The following is a 24,280-nucleotide window of genomic DNA, read 5'->3' on the forward strand; positions in this document are numbered from 1 at the left end:
TTGACCCATGTGCAAAATGGGACACCGCCATTTGCAGAGTAGTTGTCAGAGCTAAGGAGGTGGATCATAGGCCACGGGAGAGTAGGAAGAATGAGGGGGGTCACCTGATTCTAGCCCAAAAAGCCATCAAGGCTGGCTCTAGCCTTAAATCCTATGAATCCATTCCTCTCAAATGGCATGCGTCCGTCACCAAAGGCTCTCTATATGAAGACATGAATGCTCGCTTAGTGAAGCTCTTCCCAAAAAGATAGACTCACCTAAAGGTTGGGGACTGGCATCCCATAACGATGCTTAATACCTCCTACAAGTTGATTGTGAAAGCGTTGGCAATAAGGATTCAGGAACTCTATGTAGAGATCGTGGATCAAGCAGAGCAGCTTCGTCAAAGGCCATGCCATTTTCAACAACATTCTAAATGTGTCACTTGCTCTGGATCATGCCATGAATGAAGGTCAGAAGGTAATACTCTTTGGTTTTGACCTTGATAAAGCCTATGATAGGGTTGGATGGGATTTTATTATTGGTGTGCTAGAATGCTTGGGGTTCGGTTTGAGATTCACTAGAATGGTTGCCACCTTGTTTGGCAATACGTTAGCCATCCTTTGGCTCACGATGGTGTTGTAGAAACCTATCCCCCCAAACGATCAATCTACCAGGGCTGTCCGGTCGCCTCGCTTTTGTTTGCCATTTGCACAATTCCATTTATAAATCATATCAAACTCCGTGTGTTATAAGGCAAGATTAAGGGTGCGTTGCTTCTGTTGGGTTAGCAACTAGTCACCCAACTCTTCACTGATGATATTGTAGCCTTTTCGGTAAAAGAGGAGTCCAGAGTTAAGAATCTCGTGGAAGTTATGCAAAAATTATATTGTGCATCAGGTTCCCAATGCAGCCTTGACAAAACTTTTGTGCTAAGGACCAACTCTGCCCGCCCTCTTGTGTGGCTAAGTTCCTTGTAGGTTAACTTCATCCCATAGGGGGAAGTAGTTAGGTACCTCGGGGGCCCGTTGGGTATAGGAGTCACAGTCAAGCAAAGGTTCAACCGGTTCATGGAAAAAATCAAGGGCAAATTGAAGGCATGGCATAATTTACAATTGAGCTGGAATGCAAGAGTGCTAGTGATTCAACATGTTTTAGTTGCCACCTCGACCTACTTAGCCACTATCTGGAAATTCTCCAAATCCAATTGGGGAGAGTTTGAGCACTTCCCTATGGGTAGAATATGGAGGTAAGAGAAAGCTTCATCACATCCCATGGGAGCCTCTGAAGTCTTTCAAGCTTCAAGGCGGTCTTGGAATCCCTGATGTGAGGCTGCACAATCAGGCCCTCATCTGTAAGAGATTGCCTCGTCTCTTTGATGGATGTTCCCCTTGGGTTGAGGTGCAGAAATTCATGATTGAAAAAAGGTCAGGGTCAAGGAGTGGGGTCCTGGATTGAGCTGGATTGGTATGACAGGTTGGTGTTGGGATTTCTGATCAAAATTTTGGGTTCAGACCTAACCTCTGGTTTGGTTACTGCATGGAAAGATGGGTGAAAATGCTCAATTGGAAACGGCACAGTGGTCTCAGATGCGATGCTAGCCTCTTGGAATCAATCTAATGGAGTGTGGCATTCCAAGACGAATTGTTTGGTTTGCATGATGTAGCTAGAGCTTGATCACTCTTTCGAAAAGGGGTGAGAAGATGGATAGATCTCTAGAATATTTAGGCAGCTGAATGGCTCTCCCTCAATTGTATTGCGGAATGAGTTCCCTTGAGTCTTGGCAAGAAGGACTTACTACTACGGTTGTGTTGGAGCACATACTAGAGAGCTGCTTGACCAACACGATTCCTTCGTCGCATTGGAGAGAGGATCAATGGGTGGTGGGGAGAACGTGCCTCAGAAAGCTTTAGGCTAGGGTGGCTTACCACTGGATGCTGGGCGATGCTGTGGAGCCGGTTGATCTAAACAAGAGATGGGACCTTCGTAGAGGCCAGGCTCGATGGTCACGAAGATCGAAAACGATCTGGAAGAGTTGTGTGTTGGCTCATCAGTGGCTCTCTATTCGTGCCAAATTAGCCAAGCATCTCCCTGTTTCTCGTATGTGCCCGCTGTGTAGCAAGTCCCTTGAGTCCATGGATCATCTTCTTTGGCACTGCCCAATTTCTCGCGGAGTCTAATATAAAGTCGAGAGGGCTGTGTGTGATTCTAGCATTATGTCTAAATTCTACCTAGGTTCAAATTTGAAGATGGTATTGCTTGGGGAGGATGCCCGAATCCCGTCGATGCTAGTTGCATGTTGGCCGTAGATCTGGTCGAGGATTTTGTTGGCTATGTTGGAGTTTTGTAATAGTTTGGTCTTCAATCATGCCAAGGGTGGTGATAACAAAGTGACAATGATCATGTTGCATGTAAAAGGTATTCTCGGGGATTTTGGTTGGGTGCTTACCCATAAGGCCTCGTTTGTCAGTAGAAATCTCCTTTTGATTGGTGCAGCCTTGAGGTCCTTTACTCAATACTTTATGACTAGTGAGCACCGTTTCCACAACACATTGCAAAATTAATACAAACTGCACAAACAAAGGTTCTCCATTTGTTTGACACATGTGGGCGGTTCTATGAAACGATGAGAATTACATATGGAAGCTTCTATGTGATGGCATATTAGATGCCTCACTCCCTATGCACCTCTAGGCTAGAGAGTTGGTACATGACTAAAAGATCTATGTGTTCCATTCGATTCATCTCTGCGTGAAAAAATCCCTAGAGTGGGGTGGGAAGGAAGCCTCAATCTTCTTGCAATCACACACACACACACACGCGCATGCACGCACGCATGCACAGAGAGAGAGAGAGAGAGAGAGAGAGAGAGGTTGCCCTTCCCTTTCATTTCCGTTAAGAGAGTTGCCTACATGCTTGCTTGAAGTTTGTTGCCGGATTTATGGGCACATGTTACCTGAGAGCAAGAAGGGATGAGGGGCAGCTTTTCATTGGTTACAAGACCCATGCTTGCCCTTACCTGCATGTGCAGTCCGATTGCAAGGGTCAGGCAAGGTTTGGCCTTCCGGTTGGCACAGATCAAGGTTTGGCCTTCCGGTTGACACACATCAGCCAGAGGCAGAGAGAGAGAGAGAGGAGCAATCACATGCGGGGTTGTCGATGGCGGGCTGAGCATTTGCTGTCGTCGTCTTCTCAAAGTCCACCCAGCCAAAGCCAACTAAACATTCCATTTCCGCCATAGCCAACAACCTCAAGCTCCACTTCTCGAGCTTCTTCTGTCCTCCATGGCTATGGCTGCTGAGCTCTCAGGCTCGGTAGCCTTAGACGTCGATTCCCAGCTCTCCGCTTCTTGCGTCGTCCACAATGTCATTTGCCCACCCGGTCCCACACCCTCGTTTCGGCGTTTTGCTTGAATCGTCTTTTGTCCCATTGCCCTTTCCAGGGACCCGCTCCCTGACCAGAGCTCAGATTGCCTCATCAACTTTGCCCGTCTGTACTCCCTCGGCACGGAACTGTGCAGAGATTCGTCGTCCGCCTCCCTGCTGACTGGTGGAGAGCCTTTCGTGCTGTAACTTTCCGTGATTATGGACCATCTGCACTTTGCCATGCCTATCTTATCGGGCCGCGCAAGTCTTCCAAGTCGAGAAGCTCAACGTTGTTTCCTAGGCATAGGAATTTGAGTTGCGTTATGAAAATTGGAGCAATCTGTACCTGATATAGAACCCAGAATGAAGACAATTGTGGTGGCGGGAACATGTAGTGGAGTCGGGAAATCAACCATTGCCATCGGGCTGATGGCAGCCTATTCTCGTCGTGGGTTGAGAGTGCAGCCTTTCAAAATTGGCCCAGGTCTTCGCTCTCTTCTCATCATTCGTGTGTGAGCCTTATTGGGACAAGTCATCAGTAGATCTTACTGTAGCTTTATCCCTTTGCAGACTTTCTGGACCCTTTGCATCATATGGTAGCAACTGGTAGAGAGTCTTTAAATCTCGATACGTGGATGCTAAGCAGGTAACACTCACGTTCATCGTTTGTTATATTCGTTAACGATGTGAGCAAAGCAAGAACAACGCCCATTTTACCGGTCTTCTTAGGTTTGCGTTCGTTTCAACATATTATGTAACTAGCTGCATTTCTTCATCCATACTTTCCATGACAATGTACATGCTTTGGTTGTTAGGTTCCCGATAAGTTTCACTTTGCTGACTTGCATAATGACTATGATGTGTACATGAAAATTTCCTTTGTTGGAGTTGCGTTGACACTTTGATCATACTGCTTCTTTCTGCAATCTCTTTCAAATTTACCAAATTTGTGACATTAGTTGTTTAATCCTAGGGTAGTCCTACCTAAGCCGTGCCAATCCCAGATTAAACCATGGTTAGCGTGTTGGGGTGTTACATCAGCGCTAGACCTCCCTTAGACGTCAATCTGAATGATCTTTATCCACCTGCCTTATACCGATCTTGCCTTAGGTGTGGGTAGCTTGGGATGTAACAGGTAGCAGCATCAGTAAGGACAGCACAGCTGTCAACACTACCATGGCACAACAATAGGTGTCAGGCCACTGCATACTTTGTGAGTTTGTGCTTTGGTACAGTACTTACAGCAAGAGATCTTGTTTGTATGACTGCTTATTTCCCATATTGCATTTGGATGCGGAAGTTACTGCACCAAGTTGTTGAATTTATCCTTAACAGCACCTACAGCGCAACACATATCAGGACACCATAACTTTTGTGGATACCAAAGATGTCATTCTTCTGACTGGTCTCCTTATCGACTGAGGTAAGGGCATCTAGTTTTTCAGAGAAATATCCATGAACTCAGCTGAGGCATGCTGTGACATCAGCAGCATCCAACAACCTTTTGTGAGCATCCTCAGATGCACCATCAACCCACCATGCCCCTCTGTCCTCCACGTCTTCCTCTACCTGCAGTAAAACTTGGAAGCTATTTTACGAATTCGAAGGAGGAGAGAAGTATTTGGCTGAGTGCTGCACTTGTGTGTCCTTCATGATTTCCATTTCCTCGGTAGCCTATTGACACTCAACCCTAGGCATCTTACCCTCAATCAATGAGACTCACTACCAGGGGCAGTTACTTTCTTTGCTATCTTCCTTTTAACTAGCTGCCAGAAGTGCTCTTTGGAGCGTCACCCTTGGGCTGTGTATTTACTGTTTACAAGGTGGCCATTTCTGCCACACACAAAGCATGAATTTGGCAGAATCTTATAAATGATCTGACTTTTAGCAAGGCCTGATCTAGAAACAATCTCTAGATATTCCAGAAGTTGATCCGCCAGATCAATCATAACATAGACCTGTGGATTTGTCAGGGGTTCATGAAAGCTTCTCTCTCAATGCCTATTGTCAGAGGTCAAGTGCTCGCTGTAGCACCTGGCGCAGCAGAAAATGAATGCGAACTCTTTCAAAAACACACTGAATAGTATGCTGTAAATGAAACTATAGTAACAGATATGCAGGAGGCGAAATTGCAGAATGAACTTCACAAAATACGCACTCTATTCATTTACCAAGGATGAGCACAAAACGTCCAGCAGGTGCTAGTAAAACATAGCTAGGTGTGGCTGACAGATGACTGAGGGAAGAGGAAGGCTGCTGCTGCCTGTATATGCTTCCCTGTGTGTTGGTGAAGAGGGCTTCAGTGGGATGCATAAACTGAGTCAAGAGCCTCCTTTTATAGGCATTCCAGCCCAAACCTGGCCGACCAGGTTTAGTCAACCAGCCGACTAGATGCAGTCGACCAGAATAGATCACCCTAACTGTCAGTTTTGCTGATTGAACAGGTTAGTCTTGCATGTCTTCAAGTGCCTGCATCTGCAGCAAATCTGCTCCGGATGTGCTGCTCCAACTTGTTGCAATCTGCAACTCTAATTTGCTGGCAGTCACCTCTATTTGAGGACTGGATAATGGTAGAAGTTTGCCAATCTGAGAAAAGAGCGGACATCATGAACATTCTTAGGAGTAGGCTAGTTTTGGATTACCTCGACCTTCTTGGGATCCACAGAGATGCCTTGAGCGGAAATAACATGTCCCAAATATTCGAGTTGGGTCTTGAAGAACTCACTCTTCTCAGTGTTGATGTAGAGAGAATTTGCGCGGAGAACTTCAAAAACTTGGTGAAGATGTTGTTTGTGCTCATGTAGGGATCTGCTGAAAATGAGGATGTCATCGAGGTAAACGATGACAAACTTATCGAGGAAAGGCCTGAAGATGTCGTTCATGAGTGTCATGAATGTGGCCGGGGCATTGTTTAACCCAAAAGGCATGACCAAACATTCATAGTGTCCATACTTTGTTCGAAAAGCTGTCTTGTACTCATCGCCTTCTCGTATGCGAATTTGATGATAACCTGAACGAAGATCAATCTTTGAGAATTGTGTTGCGTGTAGAAGTTGATCGAAGAGGTCATCGATGCGAGGCAATGGATACTTGTTTTTGATATTGAGCTTGTTGAGGGCTCGGTAGTCGATGCAGAGGCGCATTGACTTATTCTTTTTTTCCACAAGTAGTGCAGGAGATCCGAAAGGGCTGCGACTGGGCCGAATGTGACTTTTGTCGAGTAGTTCGGTCACCTGTCTTTGGATTTCTTCATTTTGAGTGTAAGAAACCCGATAAGGAGGTTTCGACGGTGGATTACTGCCGGGAATAAGTTCGATCGGGTGATCCACTGGTCATCGAGGTGGTAACTGCTTTGGCAATTCCTGTGGAAAAATATCCAGGTAGGGCTGGAAAAAAGGTTGGTTGAGGTATTCAGGAGGATCCTTTGTTGGTGTCTCCTCTACTGCCGTAACCAATAGAAGTGAAGTCTTTACTTGACGTTTACGAACCCACTTCTTTACTTGTAGGGCAGAGGCAACTGGGGTTGAAGGAGAGTCCCTAGAACCAGCTAGCTCAATAAGTTTTCCTTGGTGGACAAACTGGATAGTATGGCTGCGAAAACTGATTGATGGATCATAGTCATAGAGCCATTGGTCAACTGTTGGGCGATTGCGTTGACCAGTGTAGGCTTCCGGAAGTTTGATGTTAAGTCTTTTAGTTTTGGAAGCTTGAAGTAAACGGTAGAGGGCACGTAGTTCAGTGTTTTCTACCTCAGGTGGGAATGAATCCACATAGTCGTCTGGTTGCGTCACGCCATCCTCTGTATGGGTGGTATTGCGAGAATCTTGAAGTTGTTGGACTTTTTGGACCAAGTCGGAGATGCTGTTCTGAAGCTGGGAAATTTGAAGTTGCAGTAGTGCTTCGCCTTGTACGTTGACTTCAGGGGTCTTTTTTGGACTTGAGTCTTTGATCTCTGGAGAGGCTGCACGCGAGTGTTGCGACATATCTGAGGTCCCCGTGAGAAAAGCACGAACCTGCGCTCTAGTTTGTACCATTCCTGGAAGAGGATTCGGGCTGCTCCCTGAGGTTGCTCATGTTGGAGGGGGCAAGCGAGGCAGAATGGAACCACCCGTGGAAATCTGGTAAAGGCCTGCAGATTTCTGTCCGGAGGTCCATGTTGCAGTGGGTTGCGAGCATAGTTGCACGAAACGTACGTTTCGTGACAGGAAACGGAAACGGCGAAACGGAAACGCCGTTTCGTCAAGAAGCGGCGTTTCGTTTTTGCTGTTTTTTTCAGAAACCCTAAAAACGGGTTTTCTCTCTTTTCTTTCGGATTTCGCCGCGGCCTGCTCCGTTTTTCGCCGCCTCCTTCCAGAATCCAGCCTCCTTCCAGCATCCTTCAAGCTCTCTCCATCCCGATTCCCATCCTTTGCTCTTGGACCTGCCCTCACCTCCATCCGTCTCTGAGCTCTCTCCATCCTCTTCATCCTTTGCTCCATCTTCTCCATCCTTGGCAGCCTGCTCTCCTGACTCCATCCCTCCATCCTTCTTCTCTCCATCCTCTCTTTAATCTTACCTTCTACCTCTCCATCCTCCTCCTCTCCATTCTCCTTCACTTCTACCTCTCCATCCTCTCCATCCTCTTTTACCTCTATCTCTCCATCCTCCTTCTACAATCTACCTCCCATCCTTTCTCACGAGTCACTTGTGACCTCTCCATCCTCCTTCTCACCTCTCCATCCTCCTCAATGCCGAGAGATGCTTATTGGGTCCATGTCTCCCTCCTGGATAGTTATAAAGGAGGCGGTGGCTCCAAGAAGTGGAGATGCAACTATTGCGGCGTAAGCAAGACGGGGTCTGTCACACGGGTGAAAGACCATCTAGCAGGTGTTCCCTGCAAGGATGTAGGACCTTGTGAGTTCGTGCCTACTGCAGTGAAAGGTGGCCTAGCAGAATGGAAGCGTGCGCGTATGGCAGCCTTGGCTGCAAAAAGTGGAGGACAAGGGCTGCAAGATGAAGAAGAGGCTGCTGACACTGAGCCATTGGATGATGCCAGCACATTGGGTTCTGCAAAGAGAAGTAGAGGGGCATCAACTACATCGAGCGCAGGTCCTAGTGCCACAAGAACACCCTTGCCACATGGATCAATTAGTGTGGATGCTAGTGCGGGGAAAAGAGGATCACTGCAAAGGTCTAGCATTCAAGCACGCTTGCAAAAGCAAGCAGTGAAGGAGGCCACTAGTGAGCTCACAAAGCTCTTCATACAATGTGCAATACCCTTTCATGTGGCGAAGACTACACGATGGAGGAAGGCCATGAGAGCCGTAAGCCGCATTGGGTATGAATGGGAAGGGCCTACATATGAGGCCTTGCGGACAAGAGAGCTAAGAAGAGAGAGGGAATGTGTGGAAGACCAAATGAAGCCCTTGAAAGAGACTTGGAAAAAATATGGATGCACACTCTTATGCGATGGATGGTCAGATGCACGCAAGAGGAATGTGTACAATATTTTAGTATCTTCTTGCAAGGGAACCATGTTCTTGAGAGCCATAGATGCTTCCACTGCAGGTACAGTGATTACAGGGCTGTATATTTGGGAGCATTTACGGGCAGCCATTATGGAGATAGGTGTTGAGTATGTGGTGCAGGTGGTGACAGATAATGGCAGCAATTGTGTGTCAATGGGTGCCATGTTAGAAGATGAGTTCCCTAAGATTGTGTGGACACCCTGTGCCTCACATTGCCTTGATCTTTTGATCGAGGACCTAGGGAAGATACCTTGGATTGATGCCATCTTCTCCACAGCCCGCAGTATCGTGAAGTTTGTCACGAAGAGACCCAAAGTCCTCAGCATCTATCGGGCTTACAGTGACCTTGAGCTATTGAAACCTCCAACCACAAGGTTTGCTTACATGTTCATAGTGGTGGAGAGGCTTGTGCGAGTGCGCCAGGGCTTGTTGCGCACGGTTGTGTCTCGGGAGTGGGGAGATTGGGATGATAGAGGCCAAGCAAAGTCTATCAAATTTTTTCGCATGATCATGGATGAGTCTTGGTGGAATGAGGCAGAGGCATTAATCAAATCGATTAATCCTATTTACACGGTGCTTCGCATCACAGACATGGAGGGAAGCACATTAGGGCTCTTGTACGAGTTTATGGACAAGATTGGAGAGGCCCTCAACAGAAACACTTTCCTATCGCCTGATAAGTAAGACTTTTTACTTTTGTAATATGTATAATTATTGCAGTTACTAAATGGCAATTTGTTATCATGAAGCCTGGAATTTTCAGATATATATTATGTATGTACTTACTACTATTATCTATAGTCTATGAATTTTGCATGCATAATGCATTCTAATTTCTTGTGGCATGATTTAGGGTTGAGTCCATCCGTGCTATATGGAATAAGCGGTGGAATTGGTTCCACCGCCCAATCCATGCGGTGGCACATGTATTGCATCCGCTCTGGCGCAGTCAAGAGCAATATGAGAATGACGAGTTGGAGGAGGGGATGCAACAGTATCTACAAAATTGGACGGGTGGTGACTTGGAGATGCAACGAAGACTGGAGGATGAACTTCTATTGTTCCGCAATCATAGCCTCTCCTTTGGTCGACCTACAGCTAGGCTCCGAGAGACACAGTTGCAACCTGTCTCCTGGTGGGAGAAATATGGCAACTGTACTCCTACTTTGGTAAGAGTCTAAGAGACAAGTTCCAACGCCACTAGTTGGAGCTTAGTCGTTAAGTAATTTGAAGTTTTATCTACTACAAATATGTTTAAAGTTATCAAGTTCCTGATACTTATCTCGGCTTAATTGGCTTATGGCAGAAACGCCTTGCTATACGTGTTCTCTCAGAGGACTGCAGTTCCGGTCCTTGTGAGAGGAACTGGAGCACTTGGGCCCTCTTTCACACAAAGAAGAGGAACAGATTGAGCACGGCTCAATTGGAGCGGTTGGTGTTTTGTCATTGCAACCTCCGTCTCCTTGAGTTCACCGCCGGCTGCCCCGAACCTCGCCAAGTAAATGTAGACAAGGTGGACGTGGAGAAGATGGAGGTCATACCAGATATCCCACGGGAGGAGCTGGACATATACACCATGTTGTATGAGGAGCTGTCAGCACCAGCACACCACACACGATCATACACTCAACCATCTGGAGATGGTGCTAGTACTTCAGTTGCACCCGATGGTCCTGATCCTGATGTTGATGATTCTTCTTCAGACAGTGACACAGATGCCTCGAACTTATCTGAGGACGCAGAGGATGACGATGACGAGGAGGCCATGGATGATGCAGATGATCAGTAGTCCTGCTGTTTTTTTATATCATCCATGAGTGCTTTTATTTTGAGTCTTGCATGACTCATGAGTCATGAGTCATGAATCATGATCATGAAATTTGTGGACCATGAATCATGATCGTCTATGGAGTCTGGACATTGAATACTTTCAAGTTTCAAGTTTCAAGTTTCAAGTTTCAACTTGTGTGCTAAGTTTAAACTTTAAGTACTTCAAACTTCTAAATTTCAGATTCTTGTAATGCCAAACTTGTTAGTCATGACTCATGATACATGTTGATTTCAGATTATTGAAGCATCATTCAAGAATTTAGAATCATAGAGGCATGAACCATGAATGATGCATTGATGCTTGAAGGCTGAAGCCTGAAGCTTCAGCCTTCAAGTATAGATAATTGTAATTTGTATTATGTATGATTTGCACTCTATTGATAATTATATTATGTATAAAAAATAAATTTTTATACATAAATTGTATCATATTGCCGTTTCTTCCGTTTCCGTTTCGGCGGAGCCCGGAAACTCCGTTTCTTCCGTTTCTTCCGTTTCCGTTTCGGCTGGTAACTATGGTTGCGAGGAGCAGATCGGGGCCTGGCTGGTCCGGATTGGAAAACGGAAACAGGGCGCTTTTAACAGGCTATCTTCATCACGAGAGGAGGGCTGAACTGCTGCTGATCTGGCAGATAATGTAGCGCAACAAAGGGGGGGGCAGGCTGTCTATGACGAAACAGGTTGCAGATGTCCAATGCTGGATCACAATAAAGACTGGCGAAACAAAGGGGGGGGAAGGGCAGGCTGTCAATGGCGAAACAGGCTGCAGGCTGGATTGCGATAAAAGGCGTCAAAGGCTGCAGGCTGGATCACGATGGAGGCTGGCGAAACCAGGCTGCAGGCTTTGCAGGGACTGGCGCTGATCTGGCACTGCAGGCTGGCAGGGCAACAGGGCCGAAAAACTGGCGAGGGCAGGGGCTGCATATGGCGAGGGGGCAGGGCAGCGAAATGGCGAGGGCAGGGGCTGCGCAAGGGGGTCAACCTGTTTGACGAAAAAACTGTACGGGCGTGGAAATTGGATCATCCCTTTTGTCATTTCGTTTGTGCTGCCTTAGGTTGGGTGGTTGCCCAAAAAATTAAAGGGTGGGTTTATTTAACCCTTGGGTATGTAGGGTAGACCTAAGATTTGGGGCTGGGTTTTCCTTTTTAACCCCTCTAGGTACCCTTTTTATAAGTGCTTGGTGTCAAAAGGTGTGCCTATTCGAAGGGGTGTGACCCTTGGAATAGGTGCACCTTTTCATGAAGGGGTGTGTCCCTGTTTTTAAAAGGGGTGTCCCCACATGAATAGGTGTGACCTTTTTGCCACGATGGGGTGTGTCCCTTGGGTGAGGAGTCAAGACTCTTCATCAAAAGGTGTGTCCGATGGTGGAAAAGGTGCGTCCCTTGATTTTGGGACAGCCCAAGCACATGAAAAGACACGATTTTTGTCGTGTCCATTCACATCAACTCGTGATGTGTGGGAGATGGAGAGGCCATTGATGACTTTAGGCAGGGTTGGCGCTAAAAATTTTTACGCTCATCCTCTCCATCTCTTCCATGCACAATGTGTACGGATGTCCTTCTAGCGGAAAAAGATGTATCAGATAGGCGCTAGAAGGTGGGAGGCATTTCCTACAGGCAGGAGCGAAATTTGCTCTGATACCACTGTAAAAAATCCTAGATTTACTATATTTAGAAATGTGCTAAGGAATAGAAAGGAGACTGAAATAGCAGAGAACAAGGAATAATTGTTTGCTTGAGTGTCTGTAGTGTATCTGTAGTGTGTCATCCATACAATTGGGCCTCTCTTATATAGAGAGTGAAGAGTCACACATGAAAAGGTGTGTACTCCAAAGTGTATGTGCATGAAGAGGTGTGTACCCCTTGTGAACGGTGTGACCCTTGATGAGAGGGTACATTACAATAGGAATGTCTCTTCAATAGAATGTCTCTTGTGAAGGGTTGTGCCTCATAGGAAGTGTCCCGTCGAAAGGGCATAGGATTGTGCCTCATAGGAGGTGTCCCGTCGAAAGGGCATACCCTTCCACAAGTGTCCATTTATCAAACCATCCATAAGTCTAGAAATAGAGAAAGGAATACGTCACAGATCGTGACACAACACACACAAGCAAGCTTGCCAATTATTCTCTGGGGCCTTTGATGAGAATTGGTACAGTAGTGTCACTGAGAATGCAACGTCAAGAGGAGTGCTGGTGAGGTAAAGTATACTCCATGAGTTTTCGATACTTACCAGCTCAAGTATGTCTTCTTTGCTGAGTTTATTCTCAACTTCCATACGTGTCGCAGCTTCTTTGCTTTCCTCCATCTGGAACCACTTCAGAATTTCTTGGCAGTATTCACCTTGAGAGACGAAAACATTTTCTTCCTTTTGCCATATCTTAATCCCCAAGAATAATGCAAAATACCAAGGTCAATCATGTCAAACTCTTCATATGCAATAGAGTTTTTACCTTATCTTTTTGTTGAGATCCCTAGTGAGGATAAGATCATCCACGTAGAGAATCACTATCATTCTCTTGTCCCTCGCTAAATGGAGGTAAATTTTTGCATCCAGCGAACTTTGAGAAAGACCAATTTACGCGTAGTAGTCATCGTCGTGTTGGTAGCATGCCATAGAGCACCTTCTTGGTCTGAAAGCCTGTGGGTGCTCCACATAGACTTCCTCCTCCAAGTCTCCATTGAGAAAAGCAAATTCTGACCTTGCTGAACTTGCACCGGCAGTTAACATCTGTATGTATTATGTATCATGATAGGGCTTTTTCCATCGCTTAGATTTTATGAGGCATGTCCAAGGTTGGTCGCAAGAAAGTATCTCTGTGATGTTTCTCTTGGTTTTTTTTTTAAAATTTGGGGTGTAAACAAGCATTCCATTAAGTCTGCAGTTTGCCATATCCTTTCAGACCTTTGGATCTTAGATAGCTAAATTAAAGTCTTTTTTTCTTTTACATGATGAGCTCTGCGCTTGTTTTCAGATTCATCTAGATATAGACCCGAATCAAGGATTGTCTATGATTTGTATCCCAACCTGTTGTTATAACTAGAAGGCAAATATTTATTCTTCTTGTAGAAAAAGTGGGAGCTCAGTTGGCTCTTCAAGCATTCCATTCCACTAGAAAGGCTGGAAACTTTGTGCGGTAAAAAGCTAAAATGAAAAGGTTTCTATAAGGTCTTCTTTTCTGGCAGAGATGCAAACCTGACTTGCTTCCAGCGATCTATTCCAAGTGCTGATCTTGCCATAGTTGAAGGGATGATGGGGTTGTATGATGGCTATGATGGAAAGTCTGAACATGGAAGCACAGCTGAGATGGCAAAGCTTCTAAGTGCTCCTGTACTTCTTGTACTTGACTGCTGGGCTCTTGCACGGAGTGCTGCTGCTATGTTGCGAGGATACACGACGTTTGACCCCCAAGTCAAGTTTGCTGGTGTCATACTTAACAAAGTAAGAGGTCGACACCCTCCTCTCTGCTGATTGGAATTTTCTTTTGCAAAAAGCTTAAGTCACTCGGGTGTGAACGATGGGGATTAGATTTTCTTTTGTAGATAAGTTTGTTTAAGCAAGAAGACTGTCCAACCATGAGGAATTTGACCTCTTATGTAAATGTGAGACCTCATTTGTTCTATGCATAACCATTATGAATATACTTTTTTTGAGATGTATTGCAGGTCAGTGGGCCATCTCACACAGCATGCCTTACTGAAGCATTATCTTTGGCAGATGCAAAGCTTCAGATTTTTGGGGGACTGCCAAAGGTGGGAGACATACAGCATTCGGAAGAGAATCATGGGCCCATGAATGGAGATGGAAGTAATATCTACATACAACAATTGGCTGATCTCATGGAGCTTCATCTTGATTTGGATGCTGTCTTGGAAGAGGCTGCAGAATGTGATGCAGAAAACAGTGTCGAGGCATTGAGCAATGAATGTCTCTATCATAGCCCTTCTCCCAAGCAGTTCTATCCCAAGCATGTGCGTATTGGAATAGCACGTGATGAAGCCTTTTGTTTTCACTATCATGAAAACTTATTTTTACTTCAAGGTAATATTTCTCCTGCATCTCTCGTGGACATGCTTTTTTCAGATTTTTGAGAACTATTTTCAACTTTATTAGCACTGCCTTCCAAGCAGTGGTATTGCCATTGAATGGCTGGGTTTTTATTTTTGAATCGTTTGCCACATATTAGATGTTAGAGTTGAGGCCCTTCTCAACAAGTAACCCTACACAGCAGATGAATTCAAATTCCCACTGCGAATTCACAGGTAGAACAGTAATGCAGGAAATAGAGAAGGAGAATCAGACTCTTATTTATCCACAAAGCAAGAGCTCAGAGAAGAGCAAGCAACATCCAGCAAGGTGCTGGACAACAGTTCAGAGAAGAGCGAGAAGCATACCAGCACCACAAACAACAGGCCGACTCAGGCTTACAATGGCCGAGCAAAGGATCATGAGGGTTAATGCACCGAGTTTGTTGCATATGGGATTGATATCGTAGCCCCTATCCTTGCAAAGCTATTTAATGAAGTAGTTTGTTTCGGTTTCCCACGCACTTGGACCCTCAACACTATCATACCTATTCACAAGGCAGGGGATCCCACGGACCCAGGTAACTATAGGACCATTATGATCAGGCATGCCATGTCCAAGATCATGGTTGACACGTACGATCACGTTTGATGCGTGCTGTTTGATAGTAGTGCGGTACTAAACGAACTAAAAAATCTTAGGTGTACGTCCGATGGTACGTTCGATACAAAAAAAAAGAGGGATATTTTAGAGTTTTAGAGTAAGTTAAAACACAAACATGTCCATGACTTGATTCTTGAAAGTTGAAACACAAACATTCTAGAATCTACATGTTGCATAGGTGCAATTTGCAAGACTTAAAAGGACCGAAGATATATCATGATTCGTGACATAAAGTAGTGAGTACAAAAAGGGGGACCAAGGTCTAATATAGATGGAATCAAAAAGCTTTACTACTACAGGAAAGAGCCTAGGACCTAGGCCCTAGGTCCTAGCCTCTAGGTACTCCCATCACTGTCAAATCCAAGACTATGATCACTCTCACTAGAGGATGATGAGGATCCATGAGACCCCTCACCATAGTCACCCTCACTAAGAACATTGCCCTCCTCATCATACTCCGGCTCTCTAGCCACTGGGGTGTCCTCAGCAACGGATGTGGTTGATATGCTCCCGGAGCCGCGCCTCACTTAGGTTTGGGGAGTCGATGGCACAGATGTCCTGATACGGGGTGTGGATGCTCTGCTACCACGAGTGCCACCAACTGGAATGGTGACCCTTCTCCCAATGCGAGTGCGTGACACTCGTCGATCTATCTCCTCCAGCTCCAAGTGGAGGTCCCTGCAAATGTGGTCCTGCTCTAGATCGCGCTCTCTGGTAACACTTTTAAGCTTATCTGACGATAGCTTGCACTCATCCACATTTACCTGAAAATTTGACATGTGGACTGTAGTTAGAACTTCCTAGTATGGAGAGCAAATATGAGTTTACAATATAGGAAGTTGAAAAGTCTACCTGTCTAGCCATAGGCATCTCATGCATATTGCGCAACATATGTAAGTTAGAGTGACAATAAATAAGCCGCTCCAATTGTTTTGTGCTAAGCTTGTTCTATATCTTTGTGTGAATGAGAGAGTAGGTAGACCAATTCCTCTCACACGCACCAGAGGAGCAATCCTAATGTACATCAAGATTCAAACATTAATGTGAAGTAAACGATTTCAAGATTGAAGAGCCTAGAGGTATGAATTGAAATATTAGAGTATAGTGTAATCTGTTCTAGCTTTAGATATCTAATTACCTGTGCAAGAACCCTCATAGCTACTTTTTGTAGATGGGGCAATTGGTACCCAAAAGACTCCCACCAAAAAAGAGGTTTGACCAAGGAGTCTCTCTTCCAACACACAGTGGAAGCAAATGCGATTCCCCTTTGGTCATTGTAGTTAATAAGTTTCTTGAAGAAATGCGCCATGCTTGTCCTCATGCAAGGCTTTAGAAAGATATGCATCTCTATTAGAGGCCAACTCCAAGTCCATAAAGAGAGAGGGGGCCTTGAAAGCGGGATGCATGAGGGCAGCGATAAGTTAGAGTCTAGACTCAAGAGATTATTAATTAACATTCAAAATCAAAGAAACAAGATTCGATATTAGGATTGTAGGTTTATAAGCTACCATGACGGACTAATATCCGTATCTAGAACGGTGGAGGTGCTAATCTCTGCAATGGCTTTTTTCATGAAGTGACGGAGAAGCCCCAAAGTAGCCCCTCCATGTCCGACATGCGTAATACCTTGTACAAGGGTGTAATGGCAATGACAATGGCCGTCATCCCTTGCCAAAAAGACTCTCTTAAGCAAAGCCGTTGAATGTCTTTGGCATCTTGTTGGGTTGCATTCGACTCTCCTTCAAGCCATTCTTTATATTCATCGGACATGACCGTCTTTTGGAGCTTGTTTTGAACATCATAGAGCCGCTCAAGAAGTAGCCACATAGCAGCAAATCGTGTCTTTGATGGCTTCTTGAGCTCCAAGTCAGAGTAGATACGAAAGATGGCAAGAAGCTTGTTTTTGGAGTTGATGAAGCTCACAATGGAGCAAGCGTCACTCACAATGGTTTTCACCCATGGCAATTTACCAATGTCCTCCATGAGAAGGTCAAGGCAATGACTAGCACATGGAGTCCACACTATTGAGGGAAACTCCCCTTCAAGCATGCGACCCATGGACCTACAATTGGAGGCATTGTCCGTTACGATTTGCACCACATTTGGGGGACCGACGTACATGACAAGTTTCAGCTTGTAAGATTCAAGAAGAAGAAGCAGATTTGCTTATGGAGATAAAAAAATATAAAGAAGCTAGCTGCTACATGACTCTCGAGTCTCAACTTACCTCAAGTATAGCATCCCGAATGTGACGATAGATAAAGGAGGCGGTGGTTTTTCTTCCCTTCTCTCCCGCATCCATAGCCCGCAAGAAGTATGTGCCAAGAGGGCAAGAGACTAGAATGTTGATGATGCCTCTCTTTCTATCACACCATCCGTCGGAGAGAATGGAGCATCCATACTTAGCCCACCCGGCACACACGGGCTTGAGAGACTTGTTGATTCTCTCCCTCTCTTCATCTAGCTTCTTGGTACGCATGTCGTTGTAGCTAACTCCATCCCACCCTTCACATGGACCACCAACCGAGGCTATGGCTTTCACCATTCTTGGCCACCGGTCACATCGAAGCACATGGAAAGAGAGATTGCACTCAATGATGGTGCGGGCAATCTCTATTTCAGCTTGTCTTTGCCGCTCCTTCAAGAATGACAATGGACCGGAGAGGCTACCCGTGGCTTGGGCAAGAGTAGCTTGCCTCCTTCTTGGTGCATCACTTGTCTTCGTTCTTTTTGATGTCGTATTGGAGGACATAGTAGCCCCAACGGAGGCAACAGAGACGGATTGAGAGGCCTCATCCTCCGATTCGGATGAGGATTCATCCGGGCACACCATCTCCTCTCGTGCCATAGAGGCCTTCTTCCTTTGCTTCACGAGTAAGTACTTTTGACAACAATTTTGAAAAATGTCATTGGGAATCCCCGTGCATGGTCCGCATTGCCCACCCAACTTACACAAATGGATAAGAAGGTGGGTCACACTACTAGTTTGGGCCTTGCGGCAATACTTGCAACTCCACTTGCAAACATTGGACTTCTCTTTCACTCTCTTAAAGTAAGCACAATGCAAGGAAAAGGCCTCATGAATAGTTGGAGGCATTGCTGGGAGAGAGAGAGAGAGAGAGAGAGAGAGAGAGAGAGAGAGATGAGGAGGGAGAAGGACGAAGAGGCTTGAATCTTGATGCTTGGAGAAAGGGAGAGAGATGGAGATGGAGATGGAGAAGGAGAGAGATGGAGATGGAGAGAAGCTTGATGGAGAGGGAGGAAGATGGAGATGGAGAGGGAGCTTGATGGAGAGGCCCAAGGGAGATGGAGAGGAGCTTGATGGAGAGGGAGAGAGAGACAGATGGAGAGGCACAAGGGAGATGGAGAGAAGCTTGATGGAGAGGGAGAGGGAGATGGAGATGGAGGGGGAGCTTCATGGAGAGGGAGAAAGAAAGAAATAAAGAAAAGAAAGAAATTTTATTAGTCTTTGGAAGACCGATGGGTCTATGAGATTGAAAGAAACCTTGATACAAATCACAGTGAGGGTGGAGCTACTGAAACGAGCATCATCACCCGTGCTGAATCCTAAGTCTGATCATACATAATCAAATACATCTGGATGTAACAATGAAAAGAAAAGGACTGGAGCGGAGTGGAATCCTCCGTACGTCATGTCCCCCTGGTTGGTGCATAGCCGGTGATGGGACGCTGGTGCCTGTCAAGGGGTGCCATGCATCTCGGTCTCCTGGACGAGGCTCGATGCAAGACCAGAGCCACCGTGACTCTCGTGGGACGTATCTCGGGTCTAAACAATGACGGGAGGTCTCCCAAAGTGATCTGTGTGTCCCCTCGATGTCTTGTGTGTCGTGCTACGATCGTTAGGTTGGGGTCTCTGTCACGTCGGCGGCTAGAGACTGGACGATCAATGTCACTCGATGGGAAGAACTCTGTGATCCTGCTCTGAGAGGTGTCTGATGATGTGGTGAAGCCCCGTTGCCTGAGTAAGTACTCTCTATGTCGGACTCCCTCGTGAATGAAGGCTGCGAGGCATCTTTGGTCTGGGTAGGCGAGGAATTTGAAAAGGAGCCCGGAGCCGTCTCTGAAGAGGCAGTGGTAGCGACCTCGGATCTCGTAGTACACTGGGCACCTGAAAATAAAATGCTCCTCCGATTCCACCTCTTGACAGTCGCACAATATGCATAAGCGATGCTCCCTAGGAATCCCCTTTGCTCTGTTGCTCTCTATGCGGAGGCGGTGTGATGATACCCGAAATTGTCCGATGGAGATCCGTAGTGAGTGAGGCATATGAAGCTCAGTGTACCCCGGTGGTGTGATGAATCCCTCCTCCGAAATGCGAAGACAGTAATCTCTGTAGAAACTCAGCTTCACTGGAAGCCCCCTCGGCTCCAACCAGGTCCTAAAGGTGTGTAGCTGCAGGAGATCCTCTCGAATGACCTGGTTGGTATGTGGCCCAATCGGGATGGTGGGTGGGAGTACCGGAGGGGCATCTAAACTGTACTGAAAAGGAGGTATCCTATCGATGTGGAACCCTAGTCTCACAAACTATCTGTGAGTCCGTGCATACCAGCATCGCTCGTCTCTCTCTGCTGCCAACCTCATGGAGGAATCGAGAGCCAACCATGGCAACCTCTGTCTCCCTGATTTGCAGTCCCCATATGATCTAACCCGGTGTAGATATGTGATGGTTTGAAAGGCTGCATCTAGCTGGAGTGGAGAAGCACCAAACTCGGCCTGAATGATGTGATGTGGTACAGACGGTTTCCCCCGGATCATCCGTGAGAGCATGAGGATCTGCAAGCGCTCCACCCGTGCCCACTTTATCTCTGACATGTCAGGCCCCCAAAATGGACTGCCATACATACCGGTTGGTCAGACCAAGGAGTCGAAGAGAAGAGCCTTGGTCCAAGGGTCCTGGAAGTGGGAGTGAAAGCACTATCTCTCTAGCCGAGCCAGTGAGGCGTATCCCCTGCTCAGTCTGGCCTGTATCGCTGGTCTCATCGTGAAGATCAGGCCGGAGAAGATGACGCCCAAGTAAGTGTATGAGGATATGATCTCAACTGGTGACCCACCCAAAGTAAAAGTAAACTGCTTCCGTTGCATGTTTGCTCGAGAGGTGTTAAAGATCATGACCTTGGTCTTGCCAAGATTGACCTCCAAATCATGGGATAAACAAAAAGCCTACAGTGCATCCAGGTGTCGCTGGAGCCCCTCGGGTGTGGATGATCCCGGCAAGTGAGCAACCGGTCTCTCGGAACGTCCCCATGAAAGTCTCAAGCTCATCGATGTAGGGCCAAACAGGGTCGGTGATAATGGACAACCCTGTTTGACCCCTATGGTACTCAGGATCTCATCTGTCCAACCTGGGCCTGTACGAACTCGGCCTGAGACTCTCATACAGTGCCATGACTGCCCAGATGATCTCCTGATCAAATCCCAGTGTCTGTAGGCGTGTGATAAGACGAGCTCGAGGTACTGTGTCAAAGGCTTTGCGGAAATCCACAAAGCAACAGTATACCCTCTCCTTCCGTGATCTGGCCTCCTCAATGACACTCCGAGTGTGAGTATGTGATCCATAGTCCCATGGTCTCGCCTGAAACCGGCCTGACCCTCTGCTCTGAGCCCTCTCATCTCTGCGAACAGGTTGACTGATGCATCCAATACAGCTACATAGACCTTGGACATCACATGTCCAATCATGATAGTCCTGTAGTTACTCGGGTCCATGGGATCCCCTACCTTGTGGATGGGGGTGATGGTGTTGAGTGTCCAAGTGCGGGGGAAGCCAAGGCAAACAACATCATTGAATAGCTTTGCTAGGATCGGGGCTAACGTGTCGATCTCATATGCGATAAACTCAGTGCATAGCCCCTCGTGATCCTTAGCTCGGCCATTGTGTAGTTTCAATGTCGCGTCCTTGACTCCCCCTCTGGTGAACAACGTGCAAGTGGTGGGACGAGGTGTGTGTATGAGGTCTAGAGTGGGCTGGTATGGGACATCATATAGATGGTGTGCATACATGTGCTAGACTCTCGTGTCGGTGAGGGGTGATGGGGACCTACGCTCAAGGAATCTCCACCAAAAATCCTTAGAGTTGTTGCTGTATAAGATGTGCAACAGCTCCTCCCGTTTTGACGAAGAAAAGCCTGCTTCTTCTGACGTACGAGACGTCGGTACTTGCGTACCATGTCTGGTGTGTTCGGGAGGTGACATCTGGTTTCAAGTCGGAGTTGTTGGCGATAAGCCTTGCACTCCGCATCGTACCAATTGTTGCAGGGTACAGAACCAAGAGGTGGTGGTCTAGTGGACCGTGTGATGGGAAAGATTTGGAGGGCAGCCTCGTGGAGCGTACGACTAATCAGGGCAGCACGGTCCTCTATGAGTGGTATGTGATCGATGTAGGTTAGGAGTCTGTTTAGGCGTCCAAAGTAGGCCGGTGAGAGGCTGTGATCAAAGTGTATGTCGTGGTAGGTGTCGTGCTTATGTCAAACGTAGGCAACCCTGTCCAAGATATATGCTTCAATACTAGATATGGAGGTCAGTTTCGCTATGCGGAGATGCAAGGACTCAAAGTAGATGGACGGGCAGACATTCGATGTGACCATGGGACCATGGACCATATACTGACACTTAGGGGTGTCATAGAGGAGGCCAGGGCATGGAGACAGAGGGTCTATTGCTGCTTTGTGGACTTCTGCAAAGCCTTCGACACAGTACCTCGAGCTCGTCTCATCAAGTGGTTACAGGAGCTGGGCTATGGGCCGGAGATAGTTTGGGTTGTTATGGCACTCTATGAGAGGGTTTTCTGCAGAGTTCGGGCAAGGGGTGGGTGGAGAGAGTAGATCATGAGCACCATTGGGATCAAACAGGGTTGTCCACTCTCACCGACCTTGTTTGGCCTCTACATAGACGAGCTTGAGTCTTTTATGAGGACCCTAGGAGGAGCTCGTTGTTCTCTCGCTGGCTACTTGCTCGAGATTCTTTTGTATGCCAATGATGTGGTACTCTTATCCTCGTCCGCTGAGGGGCTCGAGAGACATCTAGATGCACTATTGGCTTTTTGCGAGTCCCATGACTTGGAGGTCAACCTGGGTGAAACCAAGGTTATGATCTTCAACACCCAGAGCAGTTGCACACAGAGAGCAGTTTACGTTTGACGGGGCACCAGTTTCATCATACACCTACCTGGGAGTTTTGTTCTCTGAACCTATCTTCACGATGAGATCGGCGATGCATGCCTGCTTGAGTAGAGTTTACGCCTTCTTGGCCCGACTACAGAGACAGTGCTTCCACTCGCATTTTCATGACCTGCAGACCAAGGTTCTCCTTTTCGACTCCTTGGTCCGAGACCTGTGGACATGTATGGTAGCACTTGTTTGGGACTAGACCTTTCCGACACAGAGTGGACTTGAGTGGGGAGATTACAGGTTCTCTTGCTATCATGGATGATAGGCAGCAAGCCATCTGTTTCTCATCAGATCATTCAGGCTGAGTTCGGGGCATCCCCACTAAAGTTGGATGCGGCATTCTAGACTGTCACTTACCTCTACCGTGTGCGTGCTTACGGCTCTTGCACCACTGGGCGATGCAGGCTACCTTGGTTGGCATTAGTGTCTTCTATGACATTGGTACGCGCACACATGCGGATGGTTCGAGAGATTGGGCTTCCATATAGACATGTTGCCACCCTTCCAGTACAACATTGATGCTCCGTTTGTCCCATTTTGGTGCAACGAGTTCAACTCTATCATCCTGGAGGATCTCCTACTGCTACACACATTTAGGACCTGGATAGCACAGACAGAGCTTCCTGTGAGCTCAATTCTATCGGGACCACTGTCTACACATGTCCAAGGAGGGTCCCACGAGGGTACACCCAGATCCACCTACCGCATTCACTCAGGATTGCCATTGGATAATTTTGTGTCATCGCACCGACTCCGTATCGAGAGCGGACGAGCAGAGAGGAATACCCAAAGAGAGTCGTATCTGCACATTATGTGAGCGCTATGAGGTGGAGTCAGAGGAGCACTTTATCTTCCGTTGCCCAGTCTACGATGAGATTCGTGGATGATACCACTGCCTTTTCAGAGACGGATTCGAGGGTCTCTCCAGACTCCTCTCGCTCCCAGATCAGAGATGCGCGGCAGCTTTCATCCACAAGGTGGTCCGATATGGAGAGCGTCTCATCAGATCGCGGAGACAGGGGAGGGGGCCTTGCTTGGCCCGTCCCAGAGTATGATCACAGAATTCTTCCAAGCAGCGCAGGTTGCCCCCCAACTACAGATAGTAGGAGAGGCAGAGATGGTGAGATTGAGATGCGGCGCACTTGACAGAGGACAGACACAGATCACACTCACCGACATTTCTTCTATTTTCAGACTTGGGGTGACCCTTACTTTAGAAATTTTTACATTTGACATTTTTGTAACCGGCCTTTAGTTTCCTAAAGGGCAGTAGACCATAACTTGCATTGCATATTCGTTATTCACAGCGACATTGCATCATTTCCAACCACTTAACTTTAAACAATACCACTTAGAAACAACTTGAGAAATAACTGGATGGAGGCTAGTGTGACCTTGCTCAATGAAACCAAGTACAAGACACCACACTGGCCCCAAACACTTGGCGCCCCTTCTAGTATTTATTTATTTCTTTAGGAATGAAATTGGGACATACAACAAGGGCTCACCCTTGTGCTCTGCCCCACGGGCTATTCCAGTGTCCAAGCCAAACCTTGGCTATAACCTGCATTCCATCCTAGTGCACACACTTAGTACCCAAGTGCCAAGGCAAAGCTAAGGCATTCATCATTTGTCCATGACCAATTGTAAAGGTATCCAAGCATTTCACAAAGACTGTAACCAAGTGTTACTGACAAGGCATCCAGACACTTCCCGATATGCTCA

General features: G+C 46.8%; 1 protein-coding gene and 1 pseudogene across 3 annotated transcripts in view; one reads left to right on the plus strand and one right to left on the minus strand.

Annotated features, from left to right (window-relative positions):
• Window positions 1-3,140: 3,140 nt before the first annotated feature.
• Window positions 3,141-24,280, plus strand: part of LOC147905380 (uncharacterized) — a 104,069-nt gene continuing 82,929 nt past the window's right edge. For all 3 annotated transcript variants that reach the window (XM_087370947.1, XM_087370865.1, XM_087370781.1), the window contains exons 1-4: window positions 3,141-3,828; window positions 3,915-3,990; window positions 13,865-14,120; window positions 14,345-14,720. In XM_087370947.1, the coding sequence (XP_087227073.1) occupies window positions 3,708-3,828; window positions 3,915-3,990; window positions 13,865-14,120; window positions 14,345-14,720 (829 nt within the window). In that variant the 5' untranslated portion in view covers window positions 3,141-3,707. The remainder of the gene's footprint in view (window positions 3,829-3,914; window positions 3,991-13,864; window positions 14,121-14,344; window positions 14,721-24,280) is intronic.
• LOC147905381 (uncharacterized) lies at window positions 15,704-18,465 on the minus strand (annotated as a pseudogene).

This window comes from Dipteris shenzhenensis, chromosome 1, assembly GCF_047967505.1.
Source record: "Dipteris shenzhenensis isolate YYH24624 ecotype China chromosome 1, Dip_SZ_1.0, whole genome shotgun sequence".
NCBI classification, from domain to species: Eukaryota; Viridiplantae; Streptophyta; class Polypodiopsida; order Gleicheniales; family Dipteridaceae; genus Dipteris; species Dipteris shenzhenensis.